The sequence below is a fragment of the Rattus norvegicus genome, chromosome 17 (assembly GCF_036323735.1).
Source record: "Rattus norvegicus strain BN/NHsdMcwi chromosome 17, GRCr8, whole genome shotgun sequence".
Taxonomy (NCBI): domain Eukaryota; kingdom Metazoa; phylum Chordata; class Mammalia; order Rodentia; family Muridae; genus Rattus; species Rattus norvegicus.
The window spans coordinates 33,982,501-34,004,288 of record NC_086035.1 but is presented as its reverse complement, the minus strand read 5'-3'; the positions used below and the strand labels follow the sequence as shown (position 1 = coordinate 34,004,288).

Sequence of the window (21,788 nt, the reverse complement as noted above, 5' to 3'; positions counted from 1 at the left end):
GACTATTTTTGGAATGATTGCTTTGCTCGCATCTACAACCAAGATTCAACCATGCTATTGAATGTCAGTACCTGACTGTCAGGAATCAAGCTGGAATGTATCCTGGGGATGTGCAGTCAGGACACAAGGTCTTTGACCTGCTATAAGACTGCCCTAAGAGCTAAGTGCTACCTTTGTCTTCCATAACAGTGATCACATATGAGTACCGACAGTCCTGCATTATGACCAATGAACAACCAAGTGTCAGAAAATCCCAGATTTCAAGCCAGTCTCGTCTACTGTTCCAGGTTGTTTTAACTAGTTACATTCAATTCTCATCTGAAAATGCCCATCTTTAGGATTTGGAACGGCACAGCCAGATCTATATGAGCATATTTCTGTGAGCTCTAGGCACTTGCAAAGTATAAATCTATTTCTACTTCTTCAGAGTTACAGGAACGATTCTTGAGAAGTTCTGGTGACAGCTTAGGTTTGATTTATTTATCTAATTGCCAGTGAAGATGGCTGAGTGTCTTTATCACTTTCTCTTTCTATAGTAGAATATTTGAGACTGCATGATTAATACAGAAAGGAAATAAGTTTTATCCCACAGTTCAGGACGCTTGATGTCCAAGATTAGGCTGCCATATCTGTTGAGAGACTCATTACTGTTTCATAATACTGCATGGAAGGAAAGCCAAGTGCTTGAGATGGCCATGGAGACACTACCTCCATGACCAGACACGTCATACCAGGCCCTGTTTCCCAGTACTGTCAGATTTAGGAGTTAAGGTCCCAATAAACAAATTGGGGGAAGGGGCATTCAGACTATAACAGTGAATGTGACTCCATGATCTAATCAAATGCTTGCCTCTGTCTGATATGATTACTTAGGGTCTCCTGCATTCACTACTCACAGAACACTAGGAATTCTCAGTGACCCTTCACTTTCTGTGTCAACTAATGCAGGTGGTCGGGAGATCAGTGTTCCTTTTTATGTAAATGTATTTATTTTTAACCTAGATCTTCTAAAGACAAGGTTTGTTTACTTTTACATGTATGGGTTTTTTGCCTGTTTATGTGTACCACAAACATGTAAGCCCACAAAGATTGGCTTTGAGTCCCCTGGAACTAGAGTTAAAGCCAGTTTTAGCCGGCATGTGTACACCAGGAACTGAACCGAGGTCCTCTAGAAGATCTGCCAGTGCTCCAGCTGCTGGGACCAAGCCATCACTCCAACTCCAAGATAAATTCTTAATGCTCTGGGTAACTAAAGCAAGAGAAAAGTCAATAGTTTGTTACACTTGCTCTCAGTGACCCTGATGCTTATCAACAGGCGATCACTTGTCCGACCACACTGAGTTCCTGATGCCCGGTTCCCTCTCTTCAGTGACAAACAGCTCCTAGAAATCTGTACTGCTTACTGTTTTCAACATAGATAGTAACTTTTAAGATGATTTCTAAGTTTGGGTGAAGCGCTTTATTTTGTAAATCATAGACTAGGATCATAACTCAGTGGCAGAATGCTTACTGCCATGTGGTAAGATAAACACTGAGTATTTCTTTCTCGGCAAAGCCTTGAACCAGTAGTATATAGGCTGATTATGCTTGTTAAGAGGTGTGTGACCTTTGACACTTCAGTCACCTGATAGTGTGTTGCTCTGAACTGCAGAAAAGTTGGTTTTCTGTCTTGGCCTTAATCCTAGAGAATCTTCCCCCATCTGACCTTCTATGAACTTGAAATGTAGAAAGCTGGTTTGAGATAACAGAAGCACAGAATTTTAGCTCAGTTCCCCCAGCCACCCAGCCTGCCTAAGTCAGGAAATAGAAAAGTTCAAGTTCTCCGTCTCCCGATAACCTCACAACCCTAGTGTGGTGTGTTTTGCATGATGTTGTCGTAATAAGAGATACGCTAGAGTGTGTGTTAAGTGTGTCGGGTAGCCAGTGCTGGAGCTTAGTACATGGAACCAACTTGCATTTGTTTTCTCTGTGGGTTCTCTGAAGCAGGTCACTTTAACCTTCACAGTTAATAATCTGCCCATCTCATCGGAGATGATGTATGGAATTGGTAATTCTGTCAAGTCTTTAGTATCTATACAATAAGACTGTATTTCCTCTCTATTCAAGTAAGGAATGCTAGTGTGTTTTGAAAGTAGATGTTTAGATACATATTCACTTGCATTTGCTTTTTGCTTTTATTACATAGTAAGTTGGTGTTTATAGCCAAGCAGCACTTAATGGATAAGTTTTCTTTCTGTTCTCTGAATTCTGAGGGAGCTGGCTCAGGCTCTGGGGTCTGTAGCATTGCATTGTAATGGTGGTCTCTGTGGTGGTCTGTGGTTTCAGAGGCAAGCAGGTCTCTGTTTTTTGAGGTCTTGTGGAGAGTCGAGTGTCAGCAGTACACTGAGCACCCTGGTCTTACCACCCTGTTGTTTGCCGGTGTTGTCTTAGTAGAGCTGGTGCTGTCTGTCTTCCACTTTCCTTTCGTTGTCTTTTTCCTTCTTCTTTTATTGGTGAGCAGTTTTTCAAGATCAGAGGTACGTGAGCTTTGTCACCACTGTGGCTGTGCTTCAGATGGTTCTTGAAGTCTTTGCATCCCTCAGTGTTGCTCTCCTGGTTGTAGGATAAATGAGAATTCTGGGATGGGTGTTTTTTATAACAGCAGTCATTCCACTCAAGCGAGAGCCCCCTCATCTCAGGCTGCCCTCATTACTCTTGAGTTAAATTATTCTTCTGTGAAATGATGCCACGTTAAAGGGCTTTTGTTTTCTTTTTTTTTTTAAGCTATCTTTTTAAATGAATGTACCTAGCACAATAAAAAGTATGGTAACACAAGAACACCCTCCAGTTCTTTTCTAATGGTGACAGTTCCTGAGGCCTAACGTTGGGGAGTCATTGTTAGCGTGTAGATTGTATGTGACTGATGCTGGGGTTGCTTTCAGAGCGCTAGCTGTAAGACAGGCAGGGGAGCCTGGAATATCTGGACTAATTCAGCCCTAGGAGGGCTCTCCCAACACAGAACACTCAGCCCATTTGCTTTAAAAAGGACCATTGCTGCTTGCCTTTGCTGGGATTTTCTCTATATGCACTTGGATGCAGTCAGAGAGGAAACATCTTATATTTCTGTGTCATTTGCTATCAGCGCAACCTTGTCTGATACCACTGGCTTTGAAGACACACCACCATTCCAAGTGACCAGGTCATTGTGTTCCTACTGTAACAAGCAAAGCCCTAACCTAATGACTCTGTCGCATCACACTAGGGATCAGCATCTAAGACCATGACTGTTAGAGCGAGAAGTCTCCACATAAGAGTGTCATGGTGTCATGTGGTATGGCTTACACTCTCCATCCACCATCCTTTATTGAACTCTCAGAAGATCAGCAAGAACATGGGGTCACTCTTAGCCTCTTATATGGAGAATGGGTGGTTGAGGTACCTACTAGTCACTGAAAAGCAAGAGGACAATCTCGCCACCAGAGCTGCCCACCACCACGGAGGTGCTCTCTGAGGGCTGATAGCAGCAGCTCATATGATCACATCTGTGCACTGCCGGGTGAGCATGGTGCGCCTGTGAGCATGCTCCTGAGGCAGGCAGGCCCGTCACACATGCCTTTGTGTGGAAGGAAGGGTAACCGCCAAGCAAACGAAGAACACAAAGAGGGAACTGGCGTTCATGTAAACACCGTGTGGTGGGATGCGGCTGCAGATCTGTGCTTCTGCTTCAGACTAGAGTTGAAAATAAAAGAACCCAGACTGTGGGTATTTCCCACTGTGGAGGAGGGAGTTTAGTGACCAGGGCTTGGACTATGTCATTTTTTTCCCTGGAAATAACCCACACATACCTCTCTCTGCAACACCCAGTTTTAAACCAGAGCAGCATCGGGCCAGCCCACCTCCTGGCCTTTCTTGTAAAAGACATTTCTAGGAATGTCTGCCTGGCTTGGCCTTGTGCCTGACTTTTGTGTCTGAGGCATCACTGTGTCTTAGACTGAGACAGTTGCCTGCCCTGGGGCTCTACAGTCCTTGCCCCCAGCACACTGGTGGCCAGAAACAGCATCCTGTGTGTCATTGTTGATCTAGTCTCTATCTCACACAGACACGCAAACCAAAGGATGGAAAGGCTAAGGGGGAGGGGAGGCACACAAGTGTCCCGTCTACACACTGTTGTGGGCTCAGAACAGGGAGGGGAGGCACACAAGTGTTCCTTCTATACACTGTTGTGGGCTCAGTACAGCTTTGGGCGTTGCTCAACCCAGGTGCAGCAAAGCCAGCTCTTGAACCCAGGTTCTGCCTCATAGTCCATAGGAAGCCTGATTTCATAGTGTGTGAGTTTGGGACATGCAGGTCTGAAGCCCAGATATAAGAAGTTGCTCCCAGGGAGGCCTCAGCGGAATTGGCCTGACTCCTCAGCAAGCCCTGAATGAGCCTCTAGACCCAGTAACTTCCTGAAGGCTGAGTCCTGTGTGCACTGAGGAGCTCAGCTGGCTTCTGCACCGCTGTGCTCATTGCACAGTGCTCTGAGGCAGTCTGTGGCGTCTTCCTTCACCTGGGTGGCTCTCACTCATTGCTTTCTGGCTTCGCTTTTGTGGCTCTGGTGCTCTTTTCCTTGTCCATGCTTATAGACTAGTGATTTCCCAACCAGAAGAAACCTACCAAAAGGTAGGCCCTGCAGTGGGAGAGGGACCCCAACACACTCTTGACAACTGCCGTGTGGACAGACTTAGGTTTAAAAGGGAATGTGCCATCTGGCCATCCTGTGTTGTTTGACTGGTCTGAAGTGACCTCAGAGTCTGTCACGTCTGAGGTCTGGAGTCCAGCCATGAGGCAGATTGGAGTCTATTGTAAAAACAACAACACACCATGCCCAACAGCACCTTGGGGCGGAAAGAGTTCAGTCATCTTACAGCTTGTAATCCATCATCCTGCAAAGTCAGGAGAGGAGCTGATGCAGAGGCCATGGAGGAGTGCAGCTTACTGGCTTGCTCTTCATGGCTTGCTAACCTGCTTTTGACTAACACAGGACCATCTGCCCAGGAGTGCCACTGCCCTTCGTGAGCTGGATCCTCCCACATCAATCATTAATTAAGAAAATGCAGTACAGGTTTGCCCACAGGCCAATCTACTGAGGACATTTTCTCAATTGAGGTTCCCTCTTCCAAACACGACTCTGGCCAATGTCAGGTTAACATAAACACAGCCATCACAGGACACTTTGTACCTAGGTGAGGTGGCTTGGGCCTTTAGTCCCTCACCTGGGTGCTGGTATGAGGAAGAGGGCATTGGCTGTGAGTGAACTTTCTCTTTGAAGGTGTCTCAGAGAGAAGTGTTGCCGAGAAGCCTGTGACTGGTTCTCCCAGGGCTGCCAGCAAGGTGCTGGTATCCTGTGGGAACGTGGCTGCCCATCCTGCAACACTTTATCCTGGAGTTCTGTGCTTCTAAAACATCGTTTAGACTCTGTAGCTGTCTGCTGGAGACTAGCGGCTAGATGGCAGCACTTTGAGCTTTGCAGAACTCCTCTCCCAGAGCTGGAGAGCTTTGCTGCCAACAACTGACTAAGTGTCCTGGCCGGGATAGCTAGTGTTAGAGCTTGTCAGAGGCATCCTGGCCAACTGCAGAGGGCTGTTTGGCTTGTAGCATGAGAAGCTCTGTTCTCCTGCTGTAGCCATCCAAACATGCAACCATGCCATGCTCCCGTCAGCTGTTCCTCTGCTCCGGCACTGCCCCACCCACCTGTTCATGTGCCCGGCTCCTGGGTACAAGTGCTACCAGGTGGAGGGTTTGGCAAGGACATTTGGAAGCAATGCTTCAGTTCTCTGAATCCTGTGTTCACATGTAGGAGTCTTTTTCCTGGAAAAATCACCAGAATCTGCTGTGCTGTGCTGTGCTGTGCTGTGCTGTGCTGCTCTGAGCTGTGCTGTGCTGTGCTGTGCTGTGCTGTGCTGTGCTGTGCTGTGCTGTGCTGTGCTGTGCTGTGCTGTGCTGTGCTGCTCTGAGCTGTGCTGTGCTGTGCTGCTCTGAGCTGTGCTGTGCTGCTCTGAGCTGTGCTGTGCTGTGCTGAGCTGTGCTGTGCTGCTCTGAGCTGTGCTGTGTGTGCTGAGCTGTGCTGTGCTGCTCTGAGCTGTGCTGTGCTGTGCTGTGCTGCGCTGTGCTGCGCTGTGCTGTGCTGATCTGAGCTGTGCTGTGCTGCTCTGAGGTGTGCTGTGCTGATCTGAGCTGTGCTGTGCTGATCTGAGCTGTGCTGTTCTGTTCTGTGCTGTGCTGTGCTGTTCTGTGCTGTGCTGCGCTGTGCTGTGCTGCTCTGAGCTGTGCTGTGCTGAGCTGTGCTGTGCTGCTCTGAGCTGTGCTGTGCTGTGCTGTGCTGTGCTGTGCTGCTTTGAGCTGTGCTGTGCTGTGCTGCTCTGAGCTGTGCTGTGCTGCTCTGAGGTGTGCTGTGCTGATCTGAGCTGTGCTGTGCTGAGCTGTGCTGTGCTGTGCTGCTCTGAGCTGTGCTGTGCTGTGCTGTGCTGTGCTGTGCTGATCTGAGCTGCGCTGTGCTGCTCTGTGCTATGCTGCTCTGAGCTGTGCTGTGCTGTGCTGTGCTGTGCTGCTCTGAGCTGTGCTGTGCTGCTCTGAGCTGTGCTATGCTGAGCTGTGCTGTGCTGTGCTGTGCTGCTCTGAGCTGTGCTGTGCTGCTCTGAGGTGTGCTGTGCTGATCTGAGCTGTGCTGTGCTGAGCTGTGCTGTGCTGTGCTGTGCTGTGCTGTGCTGTGCTGTGCTGTGCTGATCTGAGCTGTGCTGTGCTGCTCTGTGCTGTGCTGCTCTGAGCTGTGCTGTGCTGTGCTGTGCTGCTCTGAGCTGTGCTGTGCTGCTCTGAGCTGTGCTATGCTGAGCTGTGCTGTGCTGTGCTGTGCTGCTCTGAGCTGTGCTGTGCTGCTCTGAGGTGTGCTGTGCTGATCTGAGCTGTGCTGTGCTGTGCTGTGCTGCTCTGAGCTGTGCTGTGCTGTGCTGTGCTGTGCTGTGCTGCTCTGAGCTGTGCTGTGCTGTGCTGTGCTGAGCTGTGCTGTGCTGTGCTGCTCTGAGCTGTGCTGTGCTGCTCTGAGCTGTGCTGTGCTGTGCTGTGCTGTGCTGCTCTGAGCTGTGCTGTGCTGCTCTGAGGTGTGCTGTGCTGATCTGAGCTGTGCTGTGCTGAGCTGAGCTGTGCTGTGCTGTGCTGTGCTGCTCTGAGCTGTGCTGTGCTGTGCTGTGCTGTGCTGTGCTGTGCTGTGCTGTGCTGTGCTGTGCTGCTCTGAGCTGTGCTGTGCTGTGCTGTGCTGTGCTGCTCTGTGCTGTGCTGTGCTGCGCTGTGCTGTGCTGCTCTGAGGTGTGCTGTGCTGATCTGAGCTGTGCTGTGCTGCTCTGAGGTGTGCTGTGCTGATCTGAGCTGTGCTGTGCTGATCTGAGCTGTGCTGTTCTGTGCTGTGCTGTGCTGTGCTGTGCTGTGCTGTGCTGTGCTGTGCTGTGCTGTGCTGTGCTGCTCTGTGCTGTGCTGTGCTGATCTGAGCTGTGCTGTGCTGTGCTGTGCTGCTCTGTGCTGTGCTGTGCTGTGCTGATCTGAGCTGTGCTGTGCTGTGCTGCTCTGAGCTGTGCTGTGCTGCTCTGCGCTGCGCTGTGTAGAGATGTCTGGTGTCCTTAGGTTGGTACACTTGGAATCTCCACTTGCGGTGACACTTGTTGCAGGCATGGATGTGTATGTTGTATATGCACATGCACTCTTCAATGAAAACGCTTCTTACCTCTTGCCCCACTGAGCTTCTATTCTGATTCTTTTCTTTTCTTTTGTGCTCTTTCTTCTTCAAGGAGAATTATGCCTTCCCACTTGTCCCTCAGCCTATCATAACCCCTGACAAATGGCCAGTACTCAGCGCTTGTAGAGAAGTGCACTGGGCGCATAGGCAGCTCTGGAGGTTTCAGTGCTTTGGAAGCCATCTGAAGGGAGAATATACCTGGGAAAAGGTTCTGTGCCTACCCCTCACAGCCTTCACGTGCTCCGTGCCACAGTGCAGACCTCTGTCCATATGGTGCAGAGCACACACATAGCCTGGGAACCTACAGTGGCTCTCCTGAGTAGTTGTGTGCCGAACAAGTATCCAGAAAAGAAGGACAAGGGTCAGAGTAGTGAACTGTGACATTCACAGTCATCACAAACTCCACAGTTCACAAAGCATACTGATACCGTGTCACGTCTCCTCTGGGAGCCATCGTCCTTGCCTTCTAAGCCATGCTTCCAGCGCCACACAGAAGAGGTTGAAACTCAAGGTTGCTTTCCACATAGCTCCAGGGGCATGTAGTGTGGCAGCGAGGAGACTGAGCGGGGAGCTCGCAGGATCAGGGCGGTCAGAAGTAAGCTGGCTTCTCAGGCTTGGCCATCCACACAACAGGGAAACCTTCCTCATCTGAGCCACGGCAGCTGTACAGGGTTCGCAGCCAGGGTGACAGGCAGGGTGAACAGAGCAGGCTAAGGAAGAACTCCAGTTCTTGTGCCCGTCAGCAGTAACCATGTGACTCAGGGATGGCTTGAAGATAGCACTCTGATGGGAAGCCTAAGCCTCAGCGAGCCTGTGAGCATGGAAAAGCTGAGACAGCACTGGCCCCAGCACGGCCTGGCTCTACACCGGCAGACTCGAAGACATCTTAGGAAATGGCAGCAACTGTTTCTGTCTAACAGATGTTAAGTAGTAAACGTTACTTGTTACTTTTTTTTCCTTCATAGGACAAGACATTTCAAAGAAAGTATTAAATTCATTCATGAGTGCCGACTCCAGGGTGAGGGCTGTCTTGTACATTGGTATGTATGACTCTTGCTTAATATATTGTCAGAAGTTTGATTTCCAGTTGATGTCTTTCTATCTAATGCTCTGATAAAATGCCAAGACCAACACAGCGTATAAAATAAATCATTTAATTGGGGGTTCCAGAGAGTTAGAGTTTATAGCCGTCATGAGGAGCAGCATGGCAGCAGGCTGGCAGGCATGGAGGCATGATGCTGGAGCAGTATCTCACACGCATGCTGCACTGCGGCCCTGCTCCCTAGTAGTCCCTTCTCCTTTCTCTGGAAGAAAGCGAACTGGCTTTGCTTTTGTTTTTGATTCAGTCACTGCTAGGATTTCTAGAGATTGTTATGTTGTCAAGGTTGGTGGCACAAAAGACTGTCATTTCTAGCGTGGCATTTCACTAGGACAGCCTGTCACGTGTCAGCTGGTCCTGGAAAGCTCATACCAGGCCCCACATTGTCATTCCAAAGCCCTGCTTCCTCCTACCCACTCTGTCAGAAACTGTGGGTGCTTAGACATACATTTTTATAATATACTGTGGGCGCTTGGACGTACATTTCTGTAATATACTGTGGGCGCTTGGATGTACATTTCTATAATATACTGTGGGCGCTTAGACGTACATTTCTGTAATATACTGTGGGCGCTTGGACGTACATTTCTATAATATACTGTGGGCGCTTAGACGTACATTTCTGTAATATACTGTGGGCGCTTGGACGTACATTTCTGTAATATACTGTGGGTGCTTGGGTGTACATTTCTATAATATACTGTGGGCGCTTAGACGTACATTTCTATAATATACTGTGGGCGCTTAGACGTACATTTCTATAATATACTGTGGGCGCTTAGATGTACATTTCTATAATATATTGTGGGCGCTTAGACGTACATTTCTATAATATCAAACCAACTCCTTTCCATTTGCCGCTTTTGTTGGGTGTGTTTGATTCCAGTCATTTACTTTAAATGATCCAAGCATACTTAGAAGTAAACATTTTATTGACAGTGACCCACCTGTAGTCTCCTGTACTTTTTTATCATAAATGGAAGGTCAGTGTCCCACGTCCATGGGTTCCAACCCCATTATTTCATCCATAAATTGGAAGTATCCAGGAAAGTGTCTCTGTACCAAACATGTATGTGTTTTCCTTGTCCTCCCTTCTCATACAGTGTAGAATAGCAGCCGTCGTGCTGGCATCTGACTGTGGTGCACCACACTGTCACAGATGCATGACAATGTAGTAGGATGTCTGATAGCACTGAGTACCATGCCCGTCCTGTGAGACTGTGGACACCACAGCGAGCTCGGGGGCCAGTGACCCATGGGCAGAAAGAACAACTGTACATGCGCAGCAGCACACACAGTGACTAGAAAGACAAGCCAGCAAGCGTAGTAAGTGCAGTGCCTGTACAGTGCTCTGCACTCCGCCTGGGTGTGTGTTCTAGGTGTGTGTTCGCACCTCTGCCATCGTTTGAATGGAGACTGATCATCTCCCCTCTGTCTACAATGATGTGCGACATTAATTAACTGAAAGTATAAGTCTTTTGACTGAGTAAAAGCACCCACCTTTGCAGCACAAGCTGTATGAAGTGCTTCTCTTGGTGCTATGCTGGTGACAGCCCCTGACAGAAAAGACAGAAAAGCCACACTCAAAAGCCATGAGCAAGTAACCTATAAAAGCAGCAAAGGACAGGAGATATTTCAGTAGCTTTTAAGAACGATGTTTTGCAGATTCACACACATTTACGCTTATATACATATTAAATAATATAGTTTATTTCTTGCTATACTGTTTTGTTTTTAAAGACAGTGGTATAGTCCCTACAAATGGCAGTTGTTTCAGCCTCCCTCCATTTGGATTAAAGTGTCTTGGAGTGCAGTTGCGGGTGGTTGATAAAGGTTCTGAAACCCCAATCCCTGGGTCTCTCCCTCCTGGTGAATTCACATAAAGAATTTCAACCTAAGAGGATATATTTGTTTAAAACTCCCTTGCAAGTTCCTAATAAAGAGCTGTGGTGGCAAGCCAGTGCTGAAGAGGGCAATACTATTGTTGTCATTAGAATACTGTAGACCTGATCTTCACATCCCTTAAAAAGCACAGATTAGACTTCCTCTGTGGTAACTGAGGAAGCTATGAAGCCTTCTGAGCCTAGTAGGTTTTGGTTGGAATTGGTGCAGAGGTTGGAAGCCCCAAGCCCTCTCTGTGCCTCGGTTACATTATTGCCCAAGGAAATAGAAAATGTCCAGACCACATCCTACGAGGAGAGTGTGGAGATGAGGCTGGAAGTCTTGGAGTGCTTGAGCCCCAGCATGTACCACAGAGGACAGTTCTTCTGTGATCCTGAATGGTTCCCTAGCAAGCCTTGCCTGCTCCATGAAACCCTGAAGGCAGACAGGCTCTTGAAAATGAGGCCCTTTAGATGGCTAGAGATAGATCTGCAGTTCCCAAACTGTCCTGGCAACATGTGGTTGTCTCGGTCCTGCAGCCTGGCTGGGGTCTCCAGGAGTGTGACACTGGTGATCGCATACATCATGACTGTCACCGACTTTGGCTGGGAAGAGGCCTTACACACCGTTCGTGCAGGGAGGTCCTGTGCCAACCCCAACCTGGGCTTCCAAAGGCAGCTGCAGGAGTTTGAGAAACACGAAGTGCGGCAGGTGAGTGGGGCACTGTTCAGATGCAGGCAGCCACGCTGGGCTGTACTTGCACTGAGAGAATTGTGGTCCTTGGGACTGGAAGGCCGCAGAAGCCCTTGGGGCCGAGGTCTCCCTGCACCTCAGAGTTGTCCTGCATCCTTTGTGCTTCTGCACTGCAGCCGCAAGATCTGTTGTGTAGTACCTGGTGCCCACATCAGCTTGTCTCTCTCTGTGGGTGTACTTAATCTTCCTGGTTTGGCCTGCTTTCTTATTTTTCTTTTCTGTTTTGAATTCACCTCAACCTTCGAGCTTTCAAAGTTATGATCAAGCAGATGAGAGTGGAAAGGGTTATTTTTCAGTACTAACCGTGGTAACCCAGGTGTTATCTTCTTTGCTGGAGTGAAACAAGGTCACCTTTCTACAAGATGATTCTGACTTGCAAACTTTATCTCTTCCTGTTTTCTCCGTGGATTCTTTTAATCAGTCCTGGTTATCACAGGCAGATGGCACAAGAGCATAACTGTTCCAAGTCTGCCAAGTAGATGCGTAGTCAGCAGATTTCCGAGTCATGAGCTGAGATATCAGACAGCTAAAGGAACAGCTATTTCTCTTCCTTGCCATTGGCTGTCGACCACAAAGCTGTGGTTGATGCCCAATGACCTTTTATTCCATGTTTCTATGAGGGAACTTCACCATTGCTTAAGAGGTGAGAGTCACTGGGAATTCACGTGTGTGTAACATTTGGGATTTCTCTCCAACTTCTCCAGTATCGGCAATGGCTGAGAGAAGAATATGGAGAGAACCCCTTGCGGGATGCAGAAGAAGCCAAAAGCATTCTGGGTAAATATAAAGAGCAAGGGCGCATGGAGCCCCGGCCTAGCAGCAGGCGGTGGAGCAGCCTTTCAGCCCTGCCTGCTCTCACCTACAATAACTACACAACAGAGACCTAACACAGAGAGCCTGTGTCTGCCTCCTGCTGCAGGGCTTCTGGGTTGCCTACCCTGTGCTGGTGTGCCTGGTGTGCTGGCTCCCGCCTCTGAGGACTACAAGAGGAGGTCGCAGCGAGGTGGAGCACTCGGGGCTCCTCCCCAGGACCCTGCCCCACTCAGGCCTTTTCAGTCTCCCGCCTTGGCCCACTCTTTTCCTCACCTGAACTTGCCCAGCCTGGGATGCTACCCAGCCACTGTGTATTTCTCATATGTGTGTAAGAGCATGTGTGTGTGTGTAAGAGTGTGCATATATACCTACCAATGTATGCAATGTGAACCAGTATACATGTAAATGTGTCTCTGCATGTGGGAACTGAGTGTTTATGGTGCTGAAAGTTATAAGCCCCTGCTGCTAGAACTGTGATGGGCATATTGTTCAATCCGCATGGAAGTCATTTGAACTTGGCCCCTGAAAAGCTACTCACCAAGTAATAGCCCATCCCTGTGGTGAGTGAGAGCTCAGGGTGTGAGCAGCTGGAAACAGTGGTGTTCCAGATCCTGGTGGTATAGAGGAAGGAACAGGACCCCCCCCCCCCAGAGGAAGGGTGGCATAATCCCAGAAAGTTTTATGTGTATAGGAACAAGGGAGGTGCTGGTGAGCATTGTCTTAGACTTGATAAGTACATCAGACCTCAGCCTCCCTGCTGGCTCAAGTCATGCTCCACTCATCATGTCCCTGAGTTCCACTTGGTGCCTGCTGTGTGTGGGTCCAGCATCATTTGACTTCCATGGTGATCCGGTATGGTGACATGGAGGACCTGAGACACAGTAACCCTATACCAGAGGTCTGGCCCACCTTCTGTCTGCTTTTACATACTCAAACCTCTGGCCAGCCTCTTGCTGCAGGGGTCTCATCTCAGGTCTGCATGTACCTGGAGGAACTGGAAAGAAAGAACAATCATTAAACACCATAGCAGTTTGTGATTTAAAATGCCTAAGCCTTCACGGAGCTCATTGTTGTATGCTGTGGACTCGACCTTTGACTCAGCTACCTCATGAGGTTCCTTCCTTCCGTCCTTCCTTTCTTCCTTCCCTCCTTCTTCCATCCATCCATCTATCCTTCTCTCCTTCCTTCCTTCCTTCTTTAAGGTTGGGGTTTCTTTGGTACCCCAATCAACCCTGCTTCATAGTTGAGAATCTTTGTCATGTGGCTTTTGTTTTTGAAACCAAAGAGAAGAGCATACTTATGTCATTGAGCAATTTAATATTTGCCGTTTGGCTTCCATAAGGTTTTCTAGTGGGTCAATCCCCACATTCTGGCCATGGGAGCTCCTTAGCTCGAAGTTTGTGGCAGCAGGCACCCCAAGAAGCTCTGCACAGTCTGGGGTCCAGTTCTTTATGCCAATTCACATGTCTTCAGCATGCAGAACCATGCAAATGAAAAATACACTCACCCTCTCCCTAAAGACACTGCACCCAGGTCTCTCTGAACTGTAAGAAGACTCTGAGTAAGAAGCAGCAGTCTTCCTGTGTGTATGGAGCCTTTTGGGGCCAGGGAAGTGAGGTTGAACTCTCCATGTGTGCAGTCCCTGCATAGGTAGTGAGAAAAGGAAAGATGTCCAATAACTCGGCATCGTTAGCTAAACTGAATTACCGTAAGCCAAGGAATAGCATAGGGAGTGAAGCTTGAATGTGGTGCCCGTGTGAACAGCGACATATGTTTCCGTAGGTTCTCCACTGTCTTAGTTTTTGTTGCCAGTGATGTTCTTTCTCCACAGCTGCCCCGGGAATTCTGAAGTACTGGGCCTTTCTCAGAAGACTGTAATGTACCTGAAGTTTCTGAAATATTACAAAGCTCAGGCTGGTGCTGCCAAAAAGAAAAGTCACGTAGAGTTTATTTTTAAGAATGCAATGGTGATTTGTATACTTGTTTATTTTTCATTTTAAACGGAATGCATGTATAATCATGTTGGAATATGTTAAGAACTATGGAGCTTCTGTAGCAAGAGAAAGTATCTTTGCCTTAACTCCACTGCTGTGGTTGTTCCTTCCACCTGACCAAGGCTCAAACAATAATCTCAAGAGCTCTGTCTGTTTCCAAATATTACCTGCTTCTCATGACGATACCCAAGAAGGAAGCCTGCACCTGGGAAATGTGCAGCGTGAACTCTGCCCTCCAGTTAAGTTCTCCAGCTCCAGACATGTCTCTTGGTGTGTGTTTTACCCACTGTTGTTATTCTATACGGTAGAATTACCAAACGCTATTCAGATTTCTTAATAAAGGGCAAGTTAACCAAGTCTGATACCAAGCGCAGTGTGTTCTTTTGTGGCCTACGACAGTCCCACGTTTCTCTGGAGGAGCCCATTGAGCCTGGTCTTGGCTCAGAAGACGTGCTTCTCTCCACCAGGCAGGACAGCACACACTAGGAAGGTACATAACACACGATGACTAAAAGATAAAATTGGCCTGGGGCTGTTGGGACTGGAGGTGTAGCTCAGAGTAATGCCCTTCCCTTGTGTCTTTCATCCTTGCACCAAAAAGAAACACTGATCCTCTGTGGGTATAAAGAAGTGAGACACAGAGTGACACTGTCCCTGCAGAGTGAACACTTTGATTATTTGGTCTCTCTGGGGTTAGTGTATACCACAGGGATGCACACTGACCAGGCAATCCACAGACTCATTCCAAATCCATTTTTTCAGTTCTTTATATGAAGTAACTCAAAACTCACTTGAAGAGCAATTTAAGGCCAGCTACCAAATTTTCCTGTCTACATCTGGTAAAGTTGAGCTTCAGATGAGGCAAGTAATATTTGAGGTAATGTACTTGACCTTGACCTCTTGTGCCTGGAAGCTCCTGTTGTGCCAGGCAAGGAGCCTTGGGCATATCTCTCAAACCAGCTTTAAGCTGTGGGGACACTGTGGCTGCATAAGCCAGGCACATGGCAGTCCTGGGAGAGCCGTCATGCCTACATGGGGGTAAGAAAGCTGAGCAGAACAGGTTCCTCTGGGACAAACCCAGTCCTTCTGAGCCAATACTGCTTGTAGCCTGATGTCCCTCCCTGCCTGTTTCTCACTACCCTTACAATTTGTAAACTTAGATTAGGGAATGTTTCACTTACTGAAAGCTCAAGCCTGGAGCCTGTGCCTACCCTGCTTAAGTCCCTCCATAACAGTAGCTGTGCTTTGGTCGGCGCTCCCTGGGTACAGCCTTGACCTCTTTAGGCTAGAAGCCTGGGGACACCGTCTTCACGACCAAACCAGGTACTTGTAGGCCATGCTGAAGATGGCACCTGGGACTGCACACCTGTGTGGGCACTGGGGCTTATAAGGTTGTGTTCCAGTGGAATGGTTCTCTAGTTGGTTCTCTTCAAACACAGACCTGCCTGTAACAGCATAGAGTCAGTGTCCAGAAAGGGAAAAAGGATTCGTCTCGTTCCTTGATTCAAATGATGCATCTGTCTTTATCACAGCTGAGCCCTAGGACAGTAAGCTGCAGTGGTGACAGCAAAGGAGTGGGCAAGAACCAGTGCAGCCACCCTGGTGCAGTGTGAAAGGGAGCTCCAGGAGACAGGGGTGTTAAGGGAGGGCGTCTTGAAATCAGCGAAGCCTCAAAGACCTGGCATGTAAGTCAGTGTGGCGTGAAGGAATGAGAACCCAGCCTGAGGCTGCACGTAGGGAAGCCTGAAGGTGTAGAGCTTGGCACTGGGAGTCCCAAGCCATCCCCAGGGACTAAGCTGCACTGCATAGGCAGTGGTGAGCTGCAGACCAGGCTGGAAAAGGCCTGGGCTGGCCAGTCCAGTACTGGTACATTCCAGAATCCCTTACTGGAAACACTAGGGACTGGAACAGGAACAGGAGCCTCCATAAATCTAACCTTGATGAACCTTAGGCACACATGCATATGGCGTACACAGAGCCTGGAGTCATTGTCTCATACATTATTGTCAGCACATCTGTGTTTTGACTTTTGCTTGTCACTTGAGATATCAGGTATGGGATTTTCCACTTGTGGAAAATGCCAGAGCTCAAAAAAGTTGGGTTTGGAATCATTGTGGATTGCTCATGTCAGATTAAAAGCACCTATAGTGACAGCCAGTTATCACTCACAGAGACCCCAGTACCTGTGCACCCCTTTATTTCTAAGCCCAGTGCCTCTCACTGGCCTGTTCTCATCTCCTGTGGCCTAATCCCGGGAGCTTCACGAGGAGCTAAGTGCTATAGGTGAGTGCCCTGGATAGTGGGGAATGAGCTGGTGTGTGATCTGTGCACACAACACAGAAAAACTCTTGCCCCACACAAATGAAATGTAAAATAGTTTATTCTGAACTAAATCAGAATGTCCTGCATGATGTGCTCCACCATGGAGTCAGTGATATGAATGCTGTTTTTTATATTTAAAAAAAAATGAAAGTCAAATTAGAACATATACCAGACCCATTAGCCCAGACATCAAATGGGCAGGTTTCAGTAAAGTGGGAAGATCTCCCTTATAGGCCTCAGATGGTATCTACGCTTTTAGATCTTAGCTTGGAGTTTGGCGGAAGCTATTAATCTGCTAAATTAATTTAATCCAATGTTTTGCCTGATAGGATGATGTTAAGTCAGATAAGGAGATGATAACTTGGCTTCTGGGGGACTAAAAAGGCCGAGATGATTTGGCTCTGAATCTACAGTCTCCCATCTCTCTGCCTTCTGTCCCTACATCTACAGAATTCTAAACAAAAATGTTCCGAGAATTTTGTGTCACACCTGTGTATCGTTGAGGATGGATTGGAGGCCCGTGAAGGAGACAGTTGTAACCACCCCACCATCTGGGTGAGAAACAGTAGTTCCCTGGGCCAAGTCCTACTAATGGTGATGAGAACAAGAGGGCTGGAGTAGACTGGAGTTGGGAGAAACTAGGAGGAACAGGAATTCAGTGACTGTTGGGGAAGTGAGGGTTAGGGTCCTGCCTGCTGTCTAGGAACTTATTGCCAAAACTTGTTCTTTAGTAGTCTACGCTACAGTGTGTGAGCTTCTGCCATATTAAGGTTAGATGTAAGGGAAATGCTAAAGAAGAAACCGGCAGATCTCCAAGGAAGCTCATTGCTGTGTGCAAACATCTTTGCAAAACTCTGGAGCCTGTCCACTCATCTAGGACTCAGTCCCAGGAACCAGACTCCCAGCAACCAGACTCGTGAAGCCTAATGAACAAGTCAGTTTCCAGTTTCCTCGTCATTGAGAGGGAGGCACTAGCTTCCTCCTGGCCAGATTATCTGTCTCATTGTCAACTTCTGGGAGACCAATGTAGTCCTTAAGCTCCTGATCTACTTAATTTCTTGTCAGCCTCACACAAGATGAGGTCATCTGGGAAGAAAACACCTCATTTGAGAAAATTCCTCCATCAGATCATCCTGTAACTCTGTGGGGCATTTTCTTGATTAACGATTGATCTGGGAGGGCCTGACTCACTATGCCCTGGACATGGTCCTGGGTAGTATAAGAAAATAAACTGAGGAAGCCATGGCGAGCAAGCCAGTGATCAAGCAACACTCCTCCATTGGCTCTGCTTCAGTTCCTGCCCCAACTTCTTAGGATGATGGACTACACTACAAGCCTTAAGATGATATAAACCCTTTCCTCTCCAAGTTGCTTTTGGTCATGGCGTTTATCATGACAGTAGAAGACAAAGTAGGGCAAGGCTGTACAGCAAGCATGGAGAATCAGAATGTGAGCTTGGGAGAGGCAGCCCTTGCCCTGCCTGATCTGGCTGTATATCCTGACGAGAATGCTATGGACACCATCAATACTGTTCACAGGGAAGACCTGTGTGTTTCCTGAGGGCTCCATCTCCCCTTGCTAGGCGAGGCTACTGGCTCCAGGTAGACATCTTCGATGAGTTGCCGGCAGACCGATCACCCGTGTTCACACCACATGCTCTACCCAAGCTGAGTCGACAGTAAGTTGTGCTTTTCAGAGTACTAACCTTAAACTTGGGCATTTGCACTTTCCCTGAGGAAAAGATCCTGCTTGTGGTTTAGTTTAGTGCACAGTGAATGATCCTTGCTTGTTTCTGTCTTGCCAGGAGACCTCTCAGTTATCCACAGATGAACTCGGGTGATGGGGTTGGAGGAGAACATGTGTGCACTCAAGGTATTTGTTTTTATCAGTACTTCTTGTTTATTTTCAAGGAAATTTTTAGCCTCCAGAGGAGTAACATGTGCCATGCATGTCTATGACGTGCCACGCTCAAATACCTGGATGTTCAGGCCCTCCGTTCCTTGGCACCTGGCAGTGGCTTGGGAGGCAGATGAGCCCATATTCCACAGCCAGAGCTGGTTACCAACTGTCATTTTGCATGCCAGCCTCTGACATAGAAATAGGGAACACACAGAGAGTCACACCCTTGCCATCCCACATCAGATGGCTCCTCCCATCCTGACCCTGAGTTATTAATAATTTTATTAAGAATGTGCTTTCAACACTCTTGTATATATATGTACTTAGCAAGAAATCACCAAGATGCAAAGGGCGGTTCCGCTTCCCTTATTGCTAGAGAAAGGGAGAAACAAGAACTGCCCTTGACTCCTTACTTGGAAACTTCTTTCCTTTTTTCCACTCAGTGGCATCCCTTGGCCATCAGGTGCAGCAGAACGAAACCAAAGCCAGTGTTATAGATGGCCACCATCTCATGCTCTGAAGGCTGGGCACTTTCTTGTTTCCCTGTCACAGCTCAAGACCTTGAGACCTGTGATGCCAAGAAACTGGGTGAGATTATGTCCATGTCACATCTGCCAGTATCACAAAGTAGTGTCATTTCTCTTGGCAGCTTGGGCTCAAGGGGCTACAGGAAACATCTGATGGTACTCTGAGCACTGAGCCTGCATCTTTCCATCATGGGAAAGACTTGCCAGCACATGTTTGAACATCTGCAAGTTGAGGTTTATTTTGGCTCCAGGTCTCTATGCAAACTATCAATCATAAGAGTTAGTAGCTCACAGTTAATTTTCCTGAAGGTTTTAGTTCGGGTATTAGACTCTGGTCGCCAAAAGGGCTACTTAGCAGGTGTCTGAAAGTGTGGGCAGTTCAATATTCTAATTGCATGTGGTGGTGGCTGTTGACTTAGACGCTGGGTTACAGGAAGTGTTTGGAATGGGTTGTTCTTGTAGAGACCCATGTGTAAAGGCCTGTAATTTAAAATGGTGTCAGAACCTGGGGAAGGGTCTTTCTGGAGCAATCCCTTCGAGGAATAATGCCCTCTGGAACTGTTCCAGTTGGCCATGCTGACTGGCCCAGGGAACCAGAAAAAGATGTAGAAGGCCTGCGACTTGCTGCTCAGCACACATTCAATCATAAACTCTGTGTGCATGGAATATGTTAGAAGCAGGACAGCTCACTATCTCTCCTCTGAGTCCCCTTATGGTCTTCCCTGCTCTCAGCCTCAATTCTTCTCCCAAGGAGCTGCTAAGGGACAAACAGGGACCGGGCTTTCCTCATAAAGATGCTGCACCCTGGGGAAACCCAGAGCTCCGATTGGAAGCTATGTTGGAAAATGAAAATCAGAAAGCTTTCTATGTGCATCAGAGAAATTCTACATTCTGCTTTGGGAAGGGCGTGTCCTTCATGTCTCCAAGCCCAAAGGGTACACATTTCCCTCAGACCTCAAGTTTAGGAGGAAACCTATCATATGCCTGGGCCCCAAGATTAGGATCCTCTTTGGCCTTGTGTGATGCCATCCTGAGGTGGAAGAGGGAAGATAGGAGAGGGGAACTTTGCTCAGCTGTGAATGTTGACCGCTTGAAAATTGGGCTCTGTCTGACAGCATGGCATGGTGTGGTGAAATGATATCACAGCTTTATAGTCACTTCCCTCCCACCAAACGCCCTGTTCTGTGCATTCAGAGCCTCGTCCAGTCATCTACGTTCCTCAGGAGTGAGAGGCATGGGTCCAAGTAATACAGCAAAGTGCTTCCTCAGCAGATGGTCTGAGGTTCCTTGGTGTTTGACCAGATAGGCTTGGCAGTCACACACCAGCTTGGATGAGGCCCAGTTTGATCCAGTTCTCTGGAACACCTGGGGGAGTCCCAGGGCAGGCCAACCATTCATGTGAGGAAATTCTACCACAGCCTGCTACAACAGAAATTCCTTATAAGACAAGAGAGGGCCCAGACAGTACCCTGTCTATGGGACAATGATGTGGCCGGAGCCACCTTCCTGGGTATCATTTATGTTTGTGAATTCTCTCATCTCTAAGCACTTCCCTTAGATGGCAGGACAGTCACCGTGTAATGGCCAGCTGTCACTGAACATTAAATGTGTGCCCTCAGGGCAGTGGCTGAGACATTTTTCTTTTGAAAAATCATCATGGCAGTCTTGAGAGAAGGGCCTTACTAACATCCTCGTTTAACAAATGAAATTGAATTCTAATGTCACAGCCAAAAAACAGTAAAGTCATAGTTGCTGGCTAGAAGTGTCCCAAATTCCTAGTCCATTTAAAATGCTAACATCATGGGGGAGGGGGAGCTGATTCTTACCAGCAATGTCCATTGCAGAGGATGGCCCTGCAGGAAGACAGCCACCTGTGTGTATGTGTGTATATGTGTGTGGGGGAGGGGGTGCGGGTCTGTGGGAGGGAGAGGGTTGGGGAGATTATCTCCAGACCATCAACAGAAGGCTTTCTGTGACACATGCTCCAATATTTCTACAAAGTAAGGAATGGCTTGCAGAAACTTGGAGACTCCTAGCAGGAGACAGATCCCCTCAGACGAAGGGATGATTACCAAAGACAGCCAAAAGAAGTAGGAGCTGTTTGCTGTAGCAGCCAGAGTCTGCCAAGAATTCCTTCCACCCCTGTGTCCAAAAGGAGGAGCTCAGAGATGATGTCCAAGGGGAGGAGCTCAGAGATGATGTCCACAGTAAGATATGGTCCCATGTAGAGGTGTCACAGGGATCCAGGTTTGCTAATGGGAAGCTCACTGTCTGTGGTCTGGGTGTGATTAGCCAAGGTTTGGTAACAGTCTTAATTGCTGTGAGCTTCCAAGAAACACCTTTAGAGACAACCAACACATTAGGCTAAAAGTGATCTGGGGGGAGCGGTGCCTCTGGTCTGCCCTATAACATGCCAATCAGAGCTGTTCTTGTCACTGCTTTCAGCTTTAGAAAGCATTCTAGAACATACTCAGCTGCCCCCCTCTCCCAACCTGTGTCTTTTCTAATAGCCTGTTTGGAGAGGTGACACTGTTCTCCAGGGGAAGCCATTTGCTGTGAGGTGAGCTGCATCTTCCTCAAGAGTCCACCCCTCTACAGAGTAGGGGAGACAGCAGTCTGCTGTGTCTCCATCACCTCTCTAAGCCACAGTGGACAGACTTATTACTTATTAGTGGAGAGAATTATTACATGAGCGTACACTAAGCTCAGGATGTGAGCACAAGGCCAGGTCCCTTAGAACTGGTGCTGAACATGAA

At 48.1% G+C, this 21,788-nt stretch overlaps 1 protein-coding gene and 1 pseudogene across 10 annotated transcripts in view; both read left to right on the top strand.

The window, feature by feature from the left end:
* The window catches only part of Dusp22 (dual specificity phosphatase 22), a 50,385-nt gene extending 35,733 nt beyond the window's left edge, over nucleotides 1-14,652 (top strand). For 4 of the 10 annotated variants that reach the window (XM_063276591.1, XM_006253888.4, XM_017600602.3 and 1 more), the window contains 3 exons: nucleotides 8,710-8,784; nucleotides 11,264-11,435; nucleotides 12,182-14,640. In XM_063276591.1, coding sequence (XP_063132661.1) covers nucleotides 11,310-11,435; nucleotides 12,182-12,364 — 309 coding nt within the window. In that variant the 5' untranslated portion in view covers nucleotides 8,710-8,784; nucleotides 11,264-11,309 and the 3' untranslated portion in view covers nucleotides 12,365-14,640. 10 annotated transcript variants of the gene reach the window in all.
* A 1,341-nt stretch (nucleotides 14,653-15,993) lies between these two features.
* Nucleotides 15,994-21,788, top strand: part of LOC134482706 (ATP synthase subunit f, mitochondrial-like) — a 23,955-nt pseudogene continuing 18,160 nt past the window's right edge.